The 24931-nt window shown below is 41.8% G+C and overlaps 1 protein-coding gene across 7 annotated transcripts in view; it reads right to left on the bottom strand.

Moving 5' to 3' along the window:
* The window catches only part of CHCHD6 (coiled-coil-helix-coiled-coil-helix domain containing 6), a 117459-nt gene that overhangs the window by 44543 nt on the left and 47985 nt on the right, over positions 1-24931 (bottom strand). For all 7 annotated transcript variants that reach the window (XR_012630207.1, XR_012630208.1, XM_074878812.1 and 4 more), the window contains one exon: positions 9144-9214. Coding sequence is in view for 5 of the 7 variants with exons in the window: in XM_074878812.1 (XP_074734913.1) it covers positions 9144-9214 (71 nt within the window). In the remaining 2 variants the exon portion in view is untranslated. The remainder of the gene's footprint in view (positions 1-9143; positions 9215-24931) is intronic.

Below are 24931 nucleotides of genomic sequence, written 5' to 3'. Positions count from 1 at the left end.
AATAATCTTTACTTTTGGAAATCCAACAACAATCTCTCCATTTCAGTGATTAAATTGATGCAAAGAGATTGTGTGACCCATCCAATGCTGGTTCCAGCTCGCTCTCTTTCTTACTCCAACATATCACAAACTCTCCTGTCCTCCTACATGGTTTATCCTCACACAGAAGAGGTCATTTCCCATTTGACCAACGGGTCATCCTAAAACACTTTGATTTATACTTCATTGCACTTTGCCAAGTGTGGTTTCAACCGAAGTTAACTGACTTCCTTAGCACTCCATAAGCTGCAGGCACTGGCGTTTTGGTGGTGGGCTGTGGGTCTTTGGGGGAGGAGGAGGGTAGCAATACGCAAAAAACTGTACAAAACCATATAAAATTAAATGATCCCTATCCTACTGAACCTGCGAATGCAATAACTAATCATCCCTATTAGCATTCTGCATGGCAGATGGCAAGTGGTTTGGAATAATGAGAGACTTCTCCCCACAAGTGGATAATTCCAATGTACATTTGGATGTAAATTCTTTACTGATTATGATGGTAGAATACTGAGTTATGAGAAACTGCCAGTTTGGAAGATGAAAGGAAAACTACTGCCTCTTCCTTCACTTGCCAAGAGATACAGAAGTTAACAGAACTGGATCTCCTGCCCACAAAGCCATGCACCATTTTTTCCAAAGATGCCAAGCTACTAAAAGTTGACTAGCAAAGACGAAGAGCCTAAAGTTAGCAGCAAAACGGTCTCTGGAAGCCAAGCAGGAATGAGTCAGAATCTTGTTGCTGGAAGGAGTTCTCTGAATCAGAAAGGAAGCTGGCTCAGCTCCCACAAGGCAGAAAAGCAATATAGCAAGCAATAACTGAATCTGAAAACAACACACAACCCAACAAGTGACCCGAATAGGGATTTTCTTTCTTCAGATAAAAAACATCAGCTAAAAACTGGTTAAGATCTCAGGTCAGGAAGGGAATGCGTGCAGCTCACGGAACGTATGCAGCACTGGCCCTAAGAATATACGGGCTGTGGTGGTGCTGTGAAGTCTGGGAGTTAGCTGGGGAACTGCCTGCTGGGAGAATCCTGGGCACATGTTCTTTCCTGGTCTATTAAACCCCTCCCCAAAAAGTACTCTAAAGAAAGTAACTGAAGGTGCAATATGCTGATTTCTTATGACCACAAGACATGAGGGACAGACAGGTTCAGTAAATTTTTCCTGTGTGAGATGATCATGTAATGATGTCAGACTGCTAACAAAATGTTCTTTTTAACAGAAAACCCTGACCACTCATTTGAACAGCAGTTACTTTTCTAAAATGCCACTAAGCACTGTACTAAGTCCCTACAGTTTACACTGGACTACACAAACCAGTGACGGACAAAAATATGAGACCATTAGTATATTCTGCACTGACAGAGTGACATGTTCTGCTAAAGATGTGGAAACAAATTTTGAGATGAGAATGAAGCTGCCAGCATTAAAGTTCAGGTGGGATCTGAAGCTAAAGATTCACCTTATTAAAAAAATCCCCTTGCTTCTGCCTACATGCTCTAATCTTCAAAACCACAGTGCCCTCTTTTACCATGCTGTGCAATTTGCTGAGTACTGACTCTGCAAGATCCCTATTAAGTAGCTACTCATCCCCCAGAGAACATCAATAATGGTGCTTTCAAAGAACACACACAAAGCCTTGAAGTCTGTTTTTGGGGGGAGGTTGGGATTTCTTTTCTTTTTTTGTTTTTAAATACATATTATAATTTCAAGAAGTCCTCAGGGAATTGAAAAAATCCTTATAGAAAATAATATAGATGGTTTTAAGTTTGGAGCAGAGCAGATGGGATGTCTCAGGTGAGTTAATGAGACCCATGCCTACCAGAGGCTGCTCCGTCCTGCTGTTAGTGGCACTCACAGACAACACAACACTGAGAAGTTCTCTCCAAGGAAACAATATTCATCCCTGAATAAGCAAGTGCTCCTGTCTTCAAAATGCCACTTTTTTGGGCCAAATTAGTTACGACTGTGGTTGGTGTGTATGTGTACATCCCAGACAGGCAGGCAAGAGACACTTCCAGGATTGACAAGGAAAATAAAAGGATAGGAACGAAGAACCAACTCCAGCAAGATTCTCTCACAGGTGGCTGAGTACCACCTGATCTTGAGACTCCAAAAGCTGATGGGACTCCACAGCCTAGAAACCTTTTTTATCAGAGTAACTTCATGAACTATCAAAATCACACTGAATAAACGAATAATAAAATAAATGAAGTCATCGAAGCCTGGTCTGATGGCAGATATGCTTTTTCTCTCCCTTTATAAGGGAGGAAATGACCTCAATCTCTCATTCCTCTGTGTAGATGCATCACCACGATGGAAGGTGTCCACAGCCGTCCTGGCACAGTCCTTATTTCCTCAGAAGGTGGAGATACAGAAGCTCTGACCTACAGAACAAACTATTTCTCTCCTCAAATTTCCCCCACGGTACTTGCCTTTGGTCTCTCCTGTCATCACTCCAGGAGGAGACTCTAACTCAACAGTAAGTAAAGACACTTCGCACAGCACATATAATCCAGAATCAGGAATACAATTAATGTTCAAAATAGCAACGCTGCCCTTGAAATCAGTTGCTACTGAATTAATGACCAGATTGTTAGGTGTGTTACCTCAACTTTGCCTTAGGCTGCTAATTGGCAAACAAGTCATTAATTCACTGGTAACAAGTGGTTTCTCAGGCATTATTGCTTCTGACATCTTTAATTCACCACTCTTTTTGGAAAGCTTTCCCAGACAGCTTTAACCTCAATACTCTACAAATCAACCCTGTGCCACTACCACCCGCTCACTGTACAACACACACGCTGGAAAACAGAGGCAGAAAAACACAGCAGGAATAAACTGAGATGGGTCACTAATTAATATTCATGACACTTTCCCAACTCAAGCCAAGGGGAGGCGGGGACCAAAGGCACAAGAAGTTCTGGACTTCGGTGTGGACCTGTCATTATGTCTAAATACTCAATAAAATACTCTGAAACCTGGAGAAACCTTGCTTCCACCATGCTACACGGTGGAATATATAACTCCCAATCTGAGGGCAGAGATCTGTTTCTATTTTCACTGCATTCTCCATGATAAAGAGCTTTGAACTGAAATATTTCACGTACTCTGATGCACAAACAATGTCTGAGGTTTGTTTTAACAGCTGCACAAATATCCATGCTTTTGAAAACAGTCTGGATTTGGCCTGCCAACAAACCCTGATCTAAGGGTTTTATAATGCCAACATTACATGGAATACAAGTGCTTTCCATGTAAAAATCAATAGCAATAGAAACATCCCTAATAAGCTACACGGAGTCTTTGGCACCTCTTCCTTTGCTGTTCTAGCCTTTGCTATTCAGGTCTTATTTTATAAATTCCCAAGTTCTACCAATGTACCTTTGAAGAAATGCTCCTGCAATTTTGAAAAGATATATTAATATTTTACATCAGTTTTTCAGCACTAACAGAGCCGCAATCTCAGTTCATTGGACTGATTTATTAGTCATCCTTCATCATGCATGAGAGAAAAGACGATAGTGTGAACACTAGATTAGAACATCATTTTACCAACTGGGCAAAAGGAAAGTCTTATTTAGAACCAGCATCTTCGTAATCCCCAGGAATTGAACTTCAGAAAGAAAATCCGACAGCTTGGATAAAGTACAGTATCTAATAAATTTTTAACATTTAAGTTTGCTTAATTATATTATTATTATATAATTAATACTCTTCGAAAAGAATAATCTGGCCCAGCTGGAACATTTACACAACCCCGTTACACCTATTTGACTTCCATTACCACATACCATATTCCCAAAATAGTAGGGGAACATACCCTGCTTGGAAATCACTACACTGGTACAAACAGTTCCTTAACAATGGGCCTTCCAGAATTTGTAAAGAAAATGTTTACATGATAATGTAAAGGAGTGAAAATCTTTGTGAAACAGAACTGAAAGTGATCAGAAGGTTTTTCTTTCAGTAAAAGTCACACCATGTAAAATGACACAAAGCTAAAATTGACCCATCTACTCTTCTGCCCTCTTGAAATAACCTGGGGGAAACTCATGCCTTATAGTCTTACAGCAATATTTCAATTTCCTACTAAAAGCAACTTTATAAATGAGAAACAACAAAGCTTTGACTAATAACTCATCTCTTTATTTAAAGATTACATGAAACAGACTCGGTGCAGACAGAAGTAGGAACAAACAACACAAACCCAGCAGTGAGGGAAGAACAGGACTGGGATGGAGCCAAATCATTTTTTGTGACTGTATCATCATTGCAGGGCAGAATAGCACTATATTGAGATAAGGCTGGGGACGAGCTCCGAGCAGTAATCAGTCTTTTATTCCTGGAAACTCTTAAATCCCTATTGCAGAGGCTCTTAATTTCAAAACTGAATTAATCATTTATCTAATCTAATGACAGGAGAAATTGCAGAGCAATTTTGTTTGAAAACTGTGATGTCTTTACCCTTCTTTTCCTTGGGCTTCATGACTGACCACAAAACTATTTCAGAGCTTGACTCCTGGGCATAGCCCTCTGTTGAAATACCTGAGTCCTCGTAGTAGATTTCAAGACTAATAAACTCAAGTATCACCACATAACTATCTTATAAACTTTCCAGATCTACACAAACAAGAAAAAAAGAAAAGAACAAGTAGTTCCCCTCAGTTCCAGTTGGCATTGCCATTTTAACTGAGGGGCCATCAGCCTCATAAAATCTTGTGCAATTCAATAAAACCTTTATTTCCATGAGTAGTGAAAGCAAGCCATAAATTCCCTGTTCCCAGCAGACAGTCCATCTATGAACTTTCTGCCCCTATTCCCGTTGAGTCAGTGTGGTTCTCTACTCCACGTTCAGCCCAGGAGGATTCTTACTAGTTGCCAGTTTCTCTAACGTAATCACCTTAAATACTCATGTCCATTAAGTTTAAATATCTTAGGACCATTAAATGGAACTCCTAGATACTAAGTCCCATATGGAGTAAATCTCTTTGGCAGTTTCTCCCCTGGAAAGCTGCCTTGGATTCAAGGCTGATCTCTATCAGGATAAGATACCGACATTCTTTATGCACTCCTTGATAACCACGCAAAGCATATGCAGTCCTCTCAGCACAACATGCAAAGCAACACAGCCATCGGTGAGCAGCTTCAGAAACAGTTCTGCAAACTAGAAGGAGATCTCAGAGGGAAACTCAGCTTCAAAACAATTTTATCTTTTAACAGCTTCCTAATCCCCTCACCCCACTCCCGCAGCTTTACCTTTTAGAGAGAGTCACACCCCCACCCATGCCAATTCTTGCATCCAAATTTAACAACTACAAAAATAAAATAAAATCGTGATAAGACAACCTTCACAAAAGAAAATAAATCAAATTTTTAAAAAACAGCATTTTGAGGATAAATCTAGAGTGCCTGCACTAAGCCATAACCTCTTTACTGATGTTTTTTCCTTCCCCTTAACAGATTCAGGGACTGTAATAACATTTAATCCTCAGAAGCTAATCTAAATGTAACACTCAAAAGAAGACAAAGACAACGCAACAGAAAAAAAATTTGGCCACTGCCTTTTGGGAGTGCTGCTTTATCCCCGGAGCGAGCGCATTAATAGAGCTTGGAATGAAATGCCATTTTATTCTCTGTAGCAGGGAGGGGATTAGCAAGTTGTCTTCTCTAAACCCAGTCTGAGTCATGGCTCTATGAACACTGAGAAAAGGATGTGGAACGAAGTGAAGGGCGGGGAGCACTGGCTTTTTATTTACACGCTGCTTCCTTTGTGGGTGGTTACTGATGTGCACAGTTTGCTAAACAGGGAAGGAAGGGGGAAAGAAGTTCTAGGTCCCCAGACTTTAATTCTGTTAGTTAACAAAAAAGAAAAACAGTAATGCACTGGTTATAATAACATCATTGAGACAATATGTCCGTGGCAACTGTCCAATTCACCACAGCATGTAAGCAACGAGGGCAAGTTGCTTAAGGTGCTGAAAGCTGTGTTCAGTGGTTTCTTGTTGCTAGGATCCTCTTCCTGGGAGAAAGAAACAGGTTGGACAGAGCCCAGAACAAAGAAGGAGACACTGTGGCAGAAGGAATGAATGCAGAGACAGGAGCAGTCTGGGTTCAGGTGGAGAGATGAGAAACAAAGTCCATTGCACGAGTCAGGCCATGCAGGCATCAAGCCCAGCATCCTACCTTGAAGTAGAAACCAAGAGCTAATGACCATGTCAGTGATTTAGTATGAAGGTCAGCACTAAGCACTTCACTTCTGTTTCTATACAAAGGGAGATAGGAAGGTTTACCTGCCTACCTCGCAGGCATGCTGTGAAGGGTCACTGGTGGAGAGCTTGTACAATATTCCTAAATCCCGCAACGCTTGATAATCACTAAGGAGAGGAAATAGTCCGTGGAACACTTGACCACTTGTGCAGAGCTGTAGGTGTTGATAATGGAATTACAAAAGTCAATAAATGCCAAGAAAACCTTTTTCTGTTTCAGATATTTCTTATCTTTGCTTCAACACGGATTCCAAAAAACAGGGTACTTGCTGTAGAAACAGCCCGAGCTCTATTGCCCTCTTCCTCCATCAGCTATGCCAATATACAATGGCAGAATACAACACACACAGGGCAGGTTGGTCTCACAGGGCATAAGTGTCAGGGGCAGGTCAAAGACCTCACAGTGAAACAGGTGTAATACAAGCCAGGGAAGAGACACTGTGGGAAGGAGATCTCCTGTGCAGATGGAGGCAGTGCCACTCCTGGTTTCCTTTTGTTCCAGGAGCTGTCGTAGTCCAGCACTGGAAACAGGTAGACCTTCATTCATACTTTGGCTGTGTTCCAGTTCATGTAATTTTGCTGGAGCGTCAGTTTATTCCTGCCAACCAAGCTACTAATGTGCATAAATCAGTCTTGCCTATCTTAGCACTTACTGTGCTTGTATGTCTAATATGAAAGTGCAAATCAGGATGAGCAAACTATTCTTTCCACTTAAGTCACAGGGTCTTGTAATTTATTACCATAAACAGGCTGTAGAAAAACTGAAATGTACAACGCCTAACAAGAGGACCTTACAACGTGCAAACTTCAAGCCCTACCAATCCAGCATGAACGCCGATGTACAAAGGCTGTTTCCCTGACCCTGTCCCAGCCTTAGCATGACCCACACGTGAGGCATGTGCACTCTTTAAGAGTGTTTGTACAGCCTGTTGTACACTGAGGCAACAATCCCAAACAGGATCACTGCATATTGCTGTTAAGAAACATGTACATTGCAGACTGATGGGATAAAGCAGTGATTCCTCCTGCATGTACAATTATCAAAGGGCATTATCAATCCCAGACCATGCATTCCAACGTGCAGCTCAGTGCAATCTTGGATATTGCTGGCAATTTCAACTGTAAAAAAAATATAAAGTATGGTGTTCACCTTCTCCCTCAGTTTCACTAGCAGCACACAGCTTGTCCCTTCTCAAGGCATCCCCCAGCCACGTTATCCTTTCACACAAAATTCACACTAGGGCAGGTGTCTCTTTCGGCTCCAAGGAAGACAGTCTAAGGAATCTGTCCCTTTATGACAGCTCAAGTTCCATCAAATGGAAAGGCACTGCACAATAAGACCAGAAGCCAGGGACTGGCAGATGAAGGAGGCTCAATGAAAAGGGGAAGGAACCCCTAAGAGACCATAAACACTTTTTCTGAATCTTGAAAGGAGTCATTAGCATTTGTGCCGGTCTCAGCCACTAACCTTTATGAGAAATGGTTGTGTTCCTGAGTTTCCTACATTACCAGTCTTCATCTCCACAAGAAACAGAAGAGACTAAATGAAACTCAAACTTCAGGAACCAAACTTAAGACTACTATAAAACATAGGTTAGTTACAGTCTGTAATAGCAAGAACATAATCAAAGGTCACAATTTCTTCCTTTACAAAGTCACAAGGATAAATCATTGCTACACGTGTTCCCAAAAACTGACCGCACATCTGCAGAAGAAAATCCAAGAAAAGACTGATCAAAGACTGTCAGAACTTTATGTCCTATGAATTTTAAAAATTTTATTTAAAAACAGAATTTAGAATTCTACTTATGGAAAACTGCATGAAAATGCATGCAATGTGTTAGCTGCCCTGTTTTGGCTTCTTTAGCAACTTATTGCTTGACTGTCCAAACAAAAATGTGAAATTACAACAGGTTATGTGATGCTTTGGCAGCCAAACATAATTTTAAATAAAGACAGTACAATATACTACACACCCCACTAACATATTCATCACTACTATATTATCTATTTCTGCAATTAAGTATCATACAGTCTGGACTGGACCCAACTGGACTACATATGTCGCTACTCCAGTTTACTGCATGTTGGCCAACTGTTTACCCAACTGAGATCCGAGTGCTGCTCTTGACAGTGTAATTGCTTTGGACTCATTAATATTAAAGAATTATAGAAAATATTTTTTCTTGGACAGCTGTTAGTGCATGTGGAACAATAAGCTATGTAACACTACTGGCAAATACAAATGGAATTTAGACACTAAATATGCTCACGGTAAAAAGACAACATTAAAGGTCTGCTAATTGTGCCAAGGCCAACAAAAAAGGCCAGTAAAATCATTGCACTCGTTCTAAGAAAACATTCATGATAATTACAACTCTATTTTGATTTAAATTTACAGGGCTAAGATTTAGACTGTTTACCTTTTTCTTCCCTGGACAATGAAAACTTTAGAAGTGATACCATTCTTCTTGCTCCCATGTACTAGCCCAATGCTGCAACGTGTAGGTTAAATACACTGGGTCAAAGTTTGAACAGATTAAACATGTTCCATTGCCAGTTTGAACACCCAAGTAAATATTCGTATTTAATGTGAATTTTCTAAGTCCGTGTCTTCTCCCTCATTCTCCCCTGCAAGATCTAACAACTTTATACAAAATTCTGTCAAGCTTGGCACAGAAAGAGGGGATGCTAGCTTACAACTTCTCAGCCCCCTAAATACCTGACAGGAGATAACTTCACACTCTTTACGGGAATGTCCAGAGGATACACACAGACCGTTTTGAAATGCAACTGGAACCGCTGAAAAGAACAAAAATGGCTCCTCACTTTATCCACTCCTCTGCCTTGGCGGCTGCCTCCTGGTACTGCTCAGATGTCAGCTTGTAGATCTCTGCATTCTGAAACAAAAAATATAATGCTCAGCTCTAAAAATTAAAGGCATCTCAGATCTTATCCCATCACAAACTTATCTTCTATAACTAATAACTACTTCCAACAATGAACAGCATATTCAGTTCAAAGACGACAAAAAATGCTTAAAAGTTGATTTTATTTTCAGCAAATGCATCAAGACCACAACATGTGTCCTCCATTCCGCGCTTCACCTTTGCGAAGGGAAAGAGGGGGAAAAGGTCGCTAACACCAACCATCAGCTTTGATTATTCCACGTAACCACAGCGCCAAGTTATTTTGAGTTAGGTTGTGTATTGTTCTCTTTTTTCATTAATTGCTGTGAAGGATCTTGTAAGTTACTGACATGCAAGTATCAAAATTGGCTGCTAGCACTGGAAAATCCATTTTACATTTCAGTGCGTCTACTTCTGTTACTTATTCTTTAAAAGAAAATTATGCAGCCTGTTTCCCTTTTAACAACATTGGGAGGCGTATCAGGTATCAGTTAAGGCACTGCCAAACAGAGTCTGGAGTGTCTTGCTGCAGGGCTTAAGAGGTTTGCATTAAATTCTCCTGAGCTTGCACAGAAAGAGTTTTAGTTCACGAGTGCTCAGCCACTGAACATGGAGGATGAATTCCTGCTCTCGGCTGCGCTTACAAGCCTCCCAAGCACAAACAGCAGAAGGGAATGGCTGCGCACCCCCAGCGACTTCGCCGCAAGGTCTTGTGTCACTAAACTGCTGATAAAGCTGCTTTAGGCAAAGCCTCTGGACTTCATACAGAAATAGCTGCAATTGCCTCACTCAAAGCTCATCTGCAAGGCCCTCAGTCTGAAAAGGCACGTGTAGAAAATATGCAATAATCAATCAAAAATGTGACAAAATGGTTTTGAAAGCGAGGACAGCTATTCATTTAGGGCCGGTTCTAGCTGCTATCTCGTCTCTCCCCAAATTTGGTCATTTTATATAGAATACTATTCTTGCCCTTCTTCATTTATTTTCCCATAAATGCAGCTGTGGTCCTGCGCATGATGAGACGACATATTGTTCAGTGGTTAGAAAAAGGAAAGGACAGATATAACTCAAGTTCTATTAGCGGTTCTGCCACTTGTGCAATCTTGGGCAACTCACCATTTTCCATCTGCAAGCGAGGGATAACAGCTGCCTGGATCACTGAAGTTGTGTGAAGCTTAGCTAATTGGAAGGTTTATACAGGTTTTCAGAGCCTAGGCTTCAAGGTGCTATATTTAAGCGTTTTATCTCTGGTGCCTGAATTTATGTCACATACCAAAAAACCCACAGAACAGACTTTGCTTTTCCAAACTTTGACCTAGGAGACAGACTTAAACTGAAAAATCATGGATGAGTAACCACTTCAAAATGCATTTTGCCAGCAAATTGTCATTAAAGTTTTCATTTACTTACTTGTTACATAATGGTCAAACTTCTATGCTATTAAACCCATTTTACTCCTTCCTATAATGAAATGTTCAGCTTTTAATGGAGCCTTTTTCTCTGTCCTGTAAACAGACCTCATGACTTTCAGCTCCCTGCTGTTACTTATTCACACATGAAACCACAAGACTTGTGCTTCATTAATTAAATTTGCCATTAAAAATTAAATACTGTGAATAAGTAGATGTAAGCGTTATCTCCATAGGTTTCATAAGTCTCACCGTTTCTCCAGTTACTACCCAAGCAATTTCTGTATTTCATACTGTCTGATTTCTCAAAGGGACTGGATTTGAGAGATCAAAATGAGAGAAAGTGGGAAAGAGAGAAAGCAAGGTAGTAAAATTAAACATTTTTCAGGCAATAGGAAGTAGCCCCGTCAGATACTATTAGCCTGCAGCACTCTGCAGTGAAACAGCAGCAGGAGAGGAAAACAGGAACAAATATGTTGTACGTGAGACCCAGCATGAGGTTGGCATTTAACCCACCTAAAAAAAGAAAAAGTAGCCAACAGATTCATTTACTGGTTGCACTGTCGATTAAAGTGGTTGGGGCACAACCTTGCCTGGTTTATTAGAGAGAGAGTTCAACTGCCCAGTACTATGGTCAGCCCCATCTGTAACATCATCAACTACAAACATGGACAAAAATAGCTGGGAAAGAAACTGGTATGAAATAGCTCTGGATCCTAAAGTTGATAAAAGCAGACAAGCGAGAACCTGAATGGAGAAGCAAGAATCTCAGCGAGGGAAAGGAGGAGAGACATGGCCTCAAAGAAACCACAAGACACATGGCACAATATGAAGATCAAGGAGGGGCACAGAAGACCTTCAACCTGAAGAGGAAAACTGCTGAGTTTTAAAAATGAAAAGGAAGCATCTTTGCATGTGATCCAAGTGGGCCTCTTGCCTTTAGATCAGACCTCTCTGCGCCTTCTTCCCCCCTCCCCGTCAAAAACCCTAAAAACCAATGAGTTTTCAATGGTATGAATCAGTACCTGTAAATGCTTCGCCAAGGAAGAGAAACAGAGTTTTACTATTTAAACCTGAGTTTGTTCAACAAGCAGACCTGTTAAACAGGTTTTCCTTGGCCTCTAGGCCCTTTCCTACCTTGGGAAAGTCACATTCACTTTTGTCCTAAAGACTAAATGCAACAAATAGCAACAAATGGGCAACAGACGGGACTTTCAGCACGGGCAGAGTCACAGCACGTTCTGAGATTTGGGGCTTCTACTCACAGAGAATAATTCTCCAAGTATACTCATCTATATGACTTCAGACCCAAGATCTGCTTCACTGTCAGTATTTTACCTACCACACTACAGCAGGGGATAATGTTCCAATGGCCTACAAAAATCTAGGACTTCATAATAAGGTTGCAAACGAGGAACCAAGCCAGGAACCACCTATGCACTTCCCACGACTTCAGTAGAGCCGTCCACACACAAGGGCTATTCAGCAGGATCAAGGTGTGGTATTTGCACTTGAAACAAAGCCTGAGCTGCCTGTAGTCTTAGTGAAGTCCTTTAGCGTCATAAAACAATATTCAGTTGCACGGTAAAAGAGAGAACATTCAACACAAAATTACAAGACATCAATGCTGCTTTTAATTTACTCTCACAATATTTGATGCTTGAGATAAAATGGCAGCTCACAAAGAAAAAGTTGAACATGAGACCTCAACTATTATTAAATAAAGCTCCTGGCAGCGTTAGTTGCAGAAATAAGTTTAAAAACATGACCAAAGGACACCATAAGGGCTCAAATAACAAGAGACACAGAAAGAATGAATGAACCACCTAAAATGTTTCACTTCTCTCAATAAAGCTGAGCCTTAGGGGAGCCAACTTCAGAACATCAGAGCTTTGTCATACGGGGAGAGCGCTCTCCAGAGAGGACAAACAAACTAAACAAAGAAATGTTAGTTTGAAAGATTTTCCCCTGCTATTAAATGATGGTTCGTAGCAAATAATAAAAACACCAAGAAGTTATAAAAATACATAACTAGAGCCTAAAGACCAACAGAACCGCTTTCCTTTACCCTACTGCTTTCCTACAACAGATTTGCTGCTATACCCTTGCTCCTCACTCTTCCCAAAACACCCTTGCACTAAAAATTCCCCCTCTAAAGGGAACCAATGTTAAAATTCAGAGCTAAATTTGGAGTAATTTTAATTCAGCATTCCTCCTTGGCTGCAAACATGCAGAGAAACTCCAACACTCACTACTACATCTTGCTACACTGTCCAGGTCCTTTCCACAACATATAGCAAAGAGTAAGAAAACAATATAGCAGAAGACGGAGTTCTCAGGGTTATTTCAGGAGGGGAAGTAATTGAAGCATAAAGAGAAAACCCTGCCAGCTCATTCTCACATTGACATTAAAGCACATTCCTTACAACTTCAGTGAAACATGCGCTACTTGCAGTAACATGTAAAACTGAAAACCAAGCAACACAAGCACGAGGAACTAGAAATTAATGAGATTTTAGATGAAATTCTTTGTGAATGTCAAGCAGCAGCAGCAAAAACCTGACACTGGGACACAGATTTCTCCATCAGGTTCAGTCTGGGTCAATAGATCAGAAGGTCTTTGGTTTTTTTTAAAAAAAAAAAGCAAAAAAAACAAAACAACCACCATCACCACAGCTATCTTGAGATATTTTGACACCTCAGAGTATAGAAGCTTGTCAGTGGTCACAGTGCTTAAAGATACAAAGAGGATTAACAGCTGCTGAAATGCTGCCAGCCTAGATGAATGCTAGTGATACCTCTGATGAAACGGAGCAGGCCAGCAGAGGCCTTGACAAATGCTGCAGACGACAGCCGGGGGATTAGATGGTACAATCTGCCTTGCACCTGACAGACGCGTTGCTTCGATCCCCTCTCCTGACATCCGCACTCACCAGCTTCCAGCAAACAAGCCCCAAGCTTCCTGCCACAAGCCCCCCTCGAGCCGAAAGGAGCACGAGAGGCGGTGCCACGTGGCGGGGGGAATACGCGGTGTGCCCCACGAGTAGGGAACACCGCGAATTTGGGAGAGAAAGCGGAAGGGAAAGCAGAGGTTACTTCTCATGTATCAAGTGTCAACGTTCAGATTCCTGCTTCCAGCTGCTTCCAAAACCAGAAATAAGACCTCACACCATCCTGATAAAGCAGCACGACTGTCGCCTGCCCACACACGCTTGAGGCCGGGGAACACACACGTGCCTGGACACAGCTGCTGCCACGAGGAACAGCGAGAAGCTACAGAAAAACTTTGGTTAGTGCAGGCTTTGGGAACCGCCTTTGCTCACAGCACTGCCTAGGGGAAGCAAAGGTCCACTCGGGCACCGCACACCTCCCCGGGTCGCTGGTTCACACGCACTATAAATCAGGTTGCTCAGTCTCATTGCTCAGAAGTCACATGCAAATGGCTCCTAACAGATATGAAAAATTACCCCATCTACCCGCACCCCTCCCACAGGTACAGAGGCAGATGAGCTGAAGCGATCTATTCACTGGACGGCCCTTTGGATCTGTTAAAATCAACCTACACAATCAATCACTGCTATCAACTTTGGCCCAAAACGGGGAGTTTGGGAATTTCTGGATACACTGCAAGAAACAATCTCTTTACCTCCTGAGCTCGCTCCTCTTGAGCTCCTGCTCAGCCTGTTTGTTGGTGTCAACTAGCATTTAGCTAAAAGAGATCATTCACATTTTCTCCTTCCTATCAAGCACAAGTGCACATACACATAGAAGCTGATTAACAAGGAAGAAAAATATGCATATAAAGCATATCACGAGAGCACGGAAGCCAGGGGTTAAACTGCTTTTATGCGAATTCAAATGGTTTTTTCTCAAAAGGTAATAGAGGAAAGATACAAGCAACTACAAACAGCTTGCTGATAGAGAAAAAAGATTTTTTTCAGCCAAAGCCAACTTCTAAACACAGCTCTGTTGTTTGCTGTTCGTGTGTGGGTTCATCCACTCCTCCCGCTGAGACCAATAATGAAATGAGAGCATTGAATTTGTGTCATTCTATTCTTTCCTTTGGCAATAAGTTGTGAGATCATAAATTTTGGATTAAGATTCAGAGAAGACAGAAAAAGAGCAATGTCCACAGTAACAACACAGGAAAGTTAAACTAGTCATGGGCAGAAGTGTATTCCTGTTTGAACAGACCTTCTTGCTGCAATATTACCTTGAGTTGAAAGCAAAATATTAATTTTGTAGCATATCTAGACAGCTTCTCAAAGATAAAATCCCATAAAATGCTGATCTGCACAAAACTTGAGGGAGGCAGAGCTGGCAAGAAGGACCACAACCAGGTTTATCTTGTGGATAACAAGCTAGACACAAAAGGTTAAGCTACAGCCCCTAAAGCACACAATGAATCAAAGCTACACACCCCAGGACCTCCCAGAACCAGGTTCCGCACTGAGATGTGGTGAAAACAGGTTTACAAACCCAGACTGAGATCGCACGCCAGAGTCAGACTGTCTCTACAAAGGTACACTGGGAAGAGTCCAATTAAAACAGGTACCCCACAGAAAGATGGTATAACAAACTTCTTCAAGAGCTGCAAGTGCCTCACTGGGAACATGCAGAAAAGCCTCATGTTATCTTCAAGTCAGAAAGACAGCCAGCAACAAAGACATTATTACTACAGAGGCGATTAAAAGGGGAAGAAGGAGCAAAAACACCTCAAAGATTTAAAGACTGTGTTTATATGAGGTTGTTTTAAAAACACACCGTTCTGAAAGACTGCAAATAAAACATTAGTAATTCTTCAAGCACAAACTCTGGAAAGTAAAAGCACCTTCAAAGAGAAAGGCCATAAAATGCCAGCAGGCAACCGAGGCTTTCTGACAAGGACAGCAATAGCAACGTGAAAGGCCCAGATTAACACCAAAACTGTTGTAGGAGAATATCGCTCTTCCTCCTCCTAGCTGGAAGTTTAATATAGGAGCGAGAAGTCTTAGGTGAGGAATTCACAGTAAATGCCCGAATCAATTATACCTGACAAGTGCAGGTAAACAGGCTTCCTGGGCATTGATTAAACATCAAGGGTTTTCAGCGTCTGCTTCAGAGACGTCCTACACCTGGCTGACCTGCAGAGACAACACAGCGCCCCTGACTAAGGGCACAGCACTGCCTGCTATACCCCTGCGCCCGGGCTGGGCCGTAGCCATACCCAGATCCTATCAGCCAATCTGTCACACGACCAGGATGAACTCCCTGGACAACACTGCCTTTAGCAACTGGGCATTGTCCAAGAAAGAGTGACAGGCATGCAGAGAATCAGTGCTAAGGGAAGGGGAGAAGAGAGAAAGAAGGGAACTGCCAGAATATCAAGAGTGCCAAGGTATGCAGCTGAAAGTTTCACTAGGAGGCTGACCAGCACTCCAGAGGGAAAAAAAGAGAAAAAAAAAAAAAGAAAAACCAAAAACCAAAACAGAAAATTGGCAGTCATCAGGTACTTGTCATACATTTAAAAAGATACTAAGTACATTCCCCTGTCAGGCCCATCACAGGAGCTTATTTCAGGAAGGGAGGAACATTATAGCTAAGGTTTGATGCCATCATGCCAAAGCTCGTATTTGACAGAGCCTCCAACAGAACTCCCACCACCTCAGACGGGCATGCTGCAGCTAAAACTCCAGGCTTTCTCTGCTGAGAATAGCCCTAAACCCCAGTTATAAACTGCAGCAGCTGGCCCAGTTAACAGTTTGTGTCCCAGTTTTAAATATCTAAATTATATTCATGACCCCATCGTCTTCCACAACAGGTAGCTAAGGAATGCAATTCACTGGATTCCCAGAGAAAGCCAGAATGGGAGGGACCCAAGGCAGCAGGATGTGCAAGAGGACTGGAGAACACTGAAGAAAATGCATCACATCCCTGCACTTGCATGGGTAAAGGGAACTGCAAGGGAGAGAGTCACTATAAGAAACAAACAAACAAAAAAAACCCACCAAAAACCAGAAGTATACCAAAGCCTGCACATTCCACCCCCTCCCAGGGTTTTTCCTCTACCCCCAACTGCAAATTATTCTCCATGTGCAGCTTCCAGTAAATCAAGCTTTGCTAAATAACCCCGACATGTGCAGGGCTGAGAACCAGCCAACAAGCAATGATGAGATGTCCCTGGAATGATTAAGGAAAATGCAGACATCTCTCAGGTTACAAGGAAGCCTGTTGTACTCTCCCCTTAGTGCATATGCAATGCTGCAAGCACTGTTCCGAAAACCTCTGATATTCAAAGGCTCATTTGGTTGACAAGGAGCCTGTGGATTCGTGGACAGATTGTCACACAAACTGTCAGGTTTTTAGAGAGACTATCAGACCTCTCTTTGCCTACGTTATGGAGCACATCAAAGACACAGAAGATGAACCAGACGCAGACTGCACAGATCTGACAGAATGGTGGGTGTACATATTCAGAATACTGTACTGCTGGGGGGGGGGAAGCTTAATGTGAATAATCAGGGGCTGAAAGTTCCAGAAATGTGACAGTTTTTGGCAGTGATTCTCATCTTTGCATTTATTTATCGAAGGGAGAAAAACTGCCATACTACAGGCAAACTTGGGAGAGGAAGAAAAATTATATCAGCAGCAATTTATTTTGCCACCATACTTTTTCTTTATTATTATTACTCCCAGAGCATTTTCTGAAGATATTTGTATTTTCAGTCAGGGTTCTCTCACTATGCTTGCAGCTTCTCTTCCCATTTTATCCTGCAGGAGAGACTGGTTTAATGATTACAGCCAAAAAGACTGCTAGGACTTTACAGGTCACTGTACACGGTTAATGACACAGACAAATCCATACTTTCAGAAGTGCCCGCTGGCTCGCAGCTCTGTCTGGAGATGCTCAGGAGCTCATTATTCAAAACTTCAAGCTCAAGATATGGGTAATCAGCACATCTGAAGAAATATACCATACCCGGACAGCCAAAAAGTGAAGTAACAAAAGCTATTATAGAAAATACTAACCTTAAGCATTAGGGTCTCGCTTTTTAAACGAGGACAATGTTCACTTATCTTCCAGTGAGCTAGAAACCTCAGTTAATGAATACCTGGAAAAAGTTCCCAGCTCCACAGCTCAAAAGTAGTTTTACAAGGATAACTTGATGTCATTCTCCTTTATTAGTAATACTTGGACAAACATTATAAAGCTACAGTATATTTATTTTACATCTAGCAAAAAAGTTATTAGGCTATTTCTACCAAGAAGTATTGATTATTACTTAAAAAAGAAGGTAAAATATAAAATGAAACACTGATAACAAGAAAAAGAAAATAGATTAACACAGATTCCTTTGGCCTGCCTTTACAATACAGCTGTCACATAACCTCCAGTTCTCCCTGCAAGGCATCAGTTATGCCAGAGGAAAGAACACTAGTATCTTTTTATATTTATTCTGCTATTCAAAATAGATTGAAATTCTCCACACAATAAACAGAAAATAAATATGATGTTTATCCTAAGATAAAAAAGCCAAGGAGGACAAAGGAGAAAGGATGGTAAAAGGGATAAGAAAGAAATCAGAAAATATTTGTAAAGCAATTTCCTTTCCATCATTTGACAGTCTCATTCTCTCTGCTTTGAGTGATCTTCTCTTTCACAGGGTTTTTAACGGAGCGGTTTTGCCTCCTCTGAAGAGGACGAGGCATTGAAGAGACATCTCTGTAGCTGGCAAGAGCTTGTGAAGTCTCCAAAGACAAGCCCAGAAGGACCGCAGACCGCCAATCAGGTGGAGAAAGGCATTTTCACAGCAAGGCTATTGAGACGTAAGTATTAACATGAAAATCAAACACCCACAGAGAGCAGAGGCAGCCACACAAACGCTTCATTCCCATGCTCCAGCAGAGACCACTCCCTCAGCCGATGACTGTCACAACCCTGGTGCATGATGTCACCCGCAGCCTTCAATAGCTTTTGGTCACCACCAGCTTAGTATCGTACTTTCATTACAGATTCCAGGCGGAGGAAAGGCAACAAGGCATTTCTGACTTTTCGCCCATTACAGAATAATAGGAATAACTACTTATTAACATTAAACCAGGAAGATCTCATCAAGCCTTGCTGCCAAGGCATCTCAGGAACATAAGTGGAAGAGGGTCACACGTATGGTGTACCATCCACCCGTAGATGCAAACTAAATCTATTGTCAGAATCTCTCAATGCAATCTCTAACAGTAAGGAGTACTACATGGAAACAACAACAGATCTTGACATTGGGACTAAATGAGAAAGAAATAACATTAGGCTTAAAGCTCAAAAGAAACATTTTGGTATCAGCATCATAATTATCAGGGGTTTGTTGCTGTAGCTGATAAACTGTAACAAGGAAAGGCTTGGGAAACAGTGTTATAAGTGTTTTTCTAGGCTCATGAAAACAGTATCAGTTTTTCACCTATATCTACAAGACCAAACAAAATATCCTAGCCCTTCAACTGGGGACAGCTTGGGCTCAGAAATCAGACGAGAGGAACACAAAGAAGGGACAGAACTATACTTTTGCTGGGGAACAACAGGAGGGGAAAAAACCCCAAACACGACAAACACTGCAGACCTGGAGCCAAATCCTCTCTCCACAGAACAAGTGAACACACACCAGACTTACAACCCAGCACTGTCCTATTTTCAGCTGGCAAGGACAAACTCTGTCTTCCTCACCAGGACGCTAGCATTGACAGCTAGGACATTTTTTTTTGTTCTTCCTGCAACAAGCCCTTGCCTCTAACTGGAGGAAGAGTTATCTCGGTGCCACACGAATGAGTGATTTGCCATCAGGACGTAATGGCTTTTTGCTGCTGCTAACGGAAGCTGTATCTCAACAAATGACCTAAAGGTGAAAGGTCTCATATACTACACTTAATTCCCTAAACAGTCAAAGGAAATTTTGTGGTATGCATAACTATTATGAAAAATGAAGTTAAAAAAATCCATATACATGCCCAGGCAGGCACATAATACAGCATTTTTACATGCCCCTATATGAGTCTTCTCCGTTTCAAGAACCACAGTCCAGCCAGTTCAAGGCTTGCTGCATGTCAAGGCAAATTAGACAATTTCTGTGTACCATCCAATACATCATAAGACATCTTGGAGCAGGGGGGAAATCCAGGCACTCCTCAATTAACCCAGGCATGTAAACTCACAGCAACCTTGCAGCTTGAAATTATGTAAGCAAAAATTTGGCTTCTGTTCAGAAGAATGGGGAGGGAGAAGGAAGGAGAAGGAATTAAGCCTTTTTTCTTATGAAAATAATTGAAATGCAGTAACTGGGAAGGGAAAGCTAGTTCTTCTCATAAAATAACCTAGATATTACAAGTCTTCTCAAATCAGAGGCTTAGAGTTTTATCTCAGCTCCCACATTTCCTTCTCCCACCTCTGGCTCCTCTGTGGCCCCTTGGAGACTGGCACAGATGACGAGGCCTCCCAGCGCTCTCTGGCTCTGTGGCCACTCCTTGCTGTTACTGCCCTCTGCGCAGGGCAGCATCTTTTATCTGATGGCTACTCCACTGGTGAATACCCACCAGGGCAAAACTCTCCTCTTCACACTTGCCAGGAGAGTTCCAGTGTATACAAGATGTATGTTCACTATTTTACTTAAAAACAAAACAAAAATTTAGCCATTACTTCATATTTCCTTACAATGGGGCTGGACTGTGAATGGGTGACCCAGGTAATCCTCATTAGAGTCAAGGTGTTTAATGGTAAACTGCAATTGGCATGGTTCTTGGAGCAGCAGAATATATAGCCAAACCATCAGCTAACCCCAAAAACGAGCAAACAAAAAACCCACCACTCATCATCCTGGGATCAGGAGATTCTGCGCCAGACGAAGCAAATACCATTTGCAGTGGCTCAAGAGCTCATGGCGAGCCTGATGGTGCACAATCTATTTAAGAACATTAAAACATGTTATTTACAAGCTACTTCTGAGTCACGCTGGTCTCTTGGGAACATGCATATATGTTCAAGAAATTGGAGTAGCTCTTTTATTTATGTTTCTTTAAAATGACTGGCAGATGGGGAAAAACCTTCAGAGAAGTGGCCCTAGGCTGTCATGAAACATATATTTAACACACCCACAGTAAACTACTAAACACACTCACTTCAGAAGGTACAGCCGCTGTAAATACGGAGTAGTCCCTTTTTAAAGTCTGATCTCTGGACTACTTAATTCAGCACAAATTTGAGATGTTCTGTGGAGTCTGCCCAATTTACAGAGTAATTATTAGCCATATTTTACATTAACACAATGACAGCATATTCTGTCAGGGCAAAGCCATAATTTTAAAGACCTTTGCAAAATGAGCCCAGGCCTCGGCTTTATTTTTAAATCACAATAGTGATGCCTTTTTTCCTGCCACATGTGGAAGGACTGCTGCAGGCTGAAACAGAAATCTCAGATTCCCCAAAGTCAGACTCTTATGCAAGTGGATTCCATATACACAGGGAAGTTTTGTCTACCTGAAACAATTTCCAAGACTAAGTCTAAATCTGGAATATCCCAAGAGAAGCACAAGCTTCAATCATCCAAATCCCAGCAGACACACAGACTCCAGCCTAAGGTCTGGAACATATTTAATCAATTCACTGTGCTAACTCTCTACAGTTTCATAAAATAGCCAATACTACAATAACAGGGCCAAAAATTAATTGTACACTGGTTGGCGAAATACACAGAAATAACAGGCAGCACTGGTATTTATTGCAGCAGGATAATGTAGTTGGTGCTAAGGTACAACTACAGCACAGTAAAAACAGGCGAGAGACAGCGTGTGTGTGTACACACGTATGTGCATGCAAGTGCTGTTTCCATTCGAAACATAGCACCGGTTTTACTGGTAACAGTGCTATTTGTATATACACATATTTATAAATACCATTCTGCTTATAAACAAGCATGTAAACAGCACAAAGAGAGAAAACAGAAATTTAAACTATTAGTCAGTAAGAAAATGAATGAAATTAAGGGAAAATTGGACTGAATAAAAAATGGCGAGAGAGGGTGTCAGAAATGCTAGGTTATGGGGAAAGCTCTCAAAGGTAAGACAAAAGCACCCCTTGATTTGCTCCTTTTGGACTAGACTTGACAAATACTCCGGTGTTAAGTTCTAACAAAGAGACAAGATCACATTCTAGGTCTTTTTGTTCTGTCTTTAACAAGACTTCATAGTGATACACTGATGAGACCAGATACCAGATTGTTATCTAAATTCAGCTGCTAAATTCAGTGTTAAGACACTAAGTTCAAACCACACATTGCCACATTTATTTCACAAGTTGAGCCTGAGGATGGATTCCTCCAAGATGAAGCAGCCCATAAGCATCATTCTCTCCCTCTGCAAAGGTACTCTAAATGCCAGGGAAACAAAATCACTGTAAGGCTCTGACAGTTCACCCTTCAGCACACAGACTGCAAATGCATCTCCACACTAATCGTCCAGACTGAAGAGGAAGCAAACACTTAGTTGCTGTTTGCATAGAGGCTGCTTGTAATTTGATGTAATGTACTGTACATCAGTCAACACATATTGAAGAGAACATACACACTGCAGAGAAGGCAGAGAGGCAGTGCTGACATCTAACACATTTTATTTACCCTATTATAGATGTTCTCCGAGTTCATCAAATTACCAATCAATTTATCTGATCTCTAAAAGCTGGTGTACTGAGGTATATTAATGACTAAACTTTACAAGCTTTCAGCAAAACAGCCATTAAATGGGTGAACTGAGCACAGGGTGCTGGAAGTCAGTTTGCCAGTTGGCCAACGGCAACAACGAAGCAACCTCTCCCTGCAGGCAGGGAGCCGCCGGAGACGCGCTCGGAAGGCTGCCTCCTCTACATGCTGTTCAGCCTAACGGATACGGCAGAAAGAAGAAATTAGGGATGCTGTACTCCCTCCTCCTCCCCCAGCGTGACATTTTCTGTCTGCGAATAACTGAAAAGAGGACGAGGATGAGAGGTCGGAACGAGTTCAGATGACAATTTCAGGTTCCTTCTTTTTTCGTTTTGTTCCCATTCAGAAATTTAACGCGCACACAGAACAAAATCTTCAGTTCTCTAAATATCAAAGGCTGTGCCCTGAGAGACTGCTAGAGCCACTGTCACCTGAAAGACAACGTCCACACAGTCGTGGACAGACAACCCGAGAGACCGGGAAGTGATCTGGATGATTAGGACGGATCTTATCAGCCTATTTCAGAAAACTATACCGGGGATTATTATTCTTGTGTTCAGAAGATTAAATCAACAGTTCGATGAACTGGGTGCTTCGTTATATTGCTCCACTGGCCTGAAAGGCAAACTGCTTTTTTGGATCACAGCTGTTGTAGGTTCACATAAAGCACTGCTGGGTTTGTGGGAGGAAGGGTTTGCAGCAGAGGCAGGGGATGAGAAGAGAACTGAACAAATTAGGTAAGAAAAAAAAAAATTGAAATTGTAAAGAATATTGTAAGGCTCAATTATGAAGGCAGGGACAAGGAATACTTCTGAAAGGGAAACACATTTTTTGAGACCAGACCTTGGTTTCCCACTAGCTGTTCTTCCCCACAGTACCCCACAGCACTGGCCGGAGCAGTAAGCTAGTGGCTGGCACCACAGTGACCAGAGGCAAACAAAGCCCTTACACACACAGCAATAGCTCACACGCAGCCCTAAGACATTACAGGCCATTTTATTGAGAAAGTAAATGGTGTCGGTGACACCTGCCAAGACATATCAACTCATTTAGAAAAGGGCACTGAATCTTTAACTCCCACTGAGAGGGCAGAGGGCTCGGTTGAAGACAACACCTCTACACGGCTTGCTTTTTCAAAGGTAGGCGAGTGCTCTCTAGATGCAGCCTGGGGTCCCAACTCAGGGAACTGATTCCTCACCCCCTTCAACAGAAACCCCCTGCCACCTTTGCCAGGTGACATCAGTTTGTTCAGCCCTGCAGAATCTGCTTAGAATTGATCATGAAGACCCAACACAGACATATTCTGGAAGGCTTTTTTTTTTCCTCCATGCTGCTGTCATTTTCTCCGCAAAGATTTTTACTGAGATCAGTTACTGGCAAAAAAAGCATAGAAATGACACTGGACTCACATATAGGGGTGACCTTGGTGTGCCAGAAGTGGGAGACTGCTCCAAGAAGAAGGATCAAGGCCAGTAAGAATAACAAACAAAAATAAGTTCGCTTCCCATTCTTTACACATACCAAATGCTTTACAAACATGAATTAAATGGTAAATGCAAGGGCAAAAGGAGATTAATTTAAACAAACCAAACAAGGTGAATGCCACACACAAAATTACAAGATTTGTGAAGCTAAGCAGAGAAAAAGGTTCAGTCTACCTTATTAATAAAAAAAAAGGTATTGGTTTAATGCATTCCTTTCCCACTTGCATAAATACTCTACAGCTTATGAATACCTCTTGTGCTAATACTTACTGTTCTGAAAAACTACAAGCAGAAAAACATTGCATATTAATGTACCCATGCTCACAGTAGTCCACAGCCACCTAATAAAAGATAACGCGGGAGTCAGAGCTTAGGAAAATCCGAACAAAGAAGAGACATCATCTATAGCAAGGAGTTTCACTTCATCTGCCGAGATTACCTTCAGCCTTTCTCTGCCGTTAGACGGCTCCGAAGAGCTGCCCGTGTTTTGCTGTACCGTAGCACTGCCCTTGGCCTTTGTCAGGTTAAACCCTGCAAGAGGCCAAATAGCAAAAGGAGTCAAACATTATTTGGGGAAAGTATACAATTAATATGCTAAGTGAAATCTCCTGGCATCTGAAGGGTTCCAGGAAAGACTGCCTTTCTTTCTTATCATACTTTTTAAAGGATGCTTCTACCATATGGAGAAAGCAGGACAATGCATACATGGACTCCTTAATAAAAATCCCAGTTCTGAGCAGTATATATAACTATTTATACTAAGCTCCCTCCATCTCCCTCCCGCCCTGCTTCTCAGTAACATATAAATGCATGAAAGAACATCATCTTAAGCTTCTCAAATTGAGTGTTTCTAAGGTTTTCCTTACAGAATATTAGGTCAAAATAATAACAAAACCTGTAAAAAATAGGTCAACAACAAAACCTACCACCCCTTCACACACACACAACCCCTGACAAACTGATAATGAAGGATGCAGTGGGAAGAATACCTCCCAACAACAGATCACAGCACCGGTTTAATCCCAGTACAGCTACTTCATGCATTCGAATCTGCACTCAAAATAGCTGAGCGCTGCTCGTAGCAGTAGTGCGTGGCGTTTG

The sequence above is a fragment of the Strix uralensis genome, chromosome 10 (assembly GCF_047716275.1).
Source record: "Strix uralensis isolate ZFMK-TIS-50842 chromosome 10, bStrUra1, whole genome shotgun sequence".
Taxonomy (NCBI): Eukaryota; Metazoa; Chordata; class Aves; order Strigiformes; family Strigidae; genus Strix; species Strix uralensis.
The sequence above is the reverse complement of the archived record's forward strand: the minus strand, read 5'-3'. Positions and strand labels throughout refer to the sequence as shown.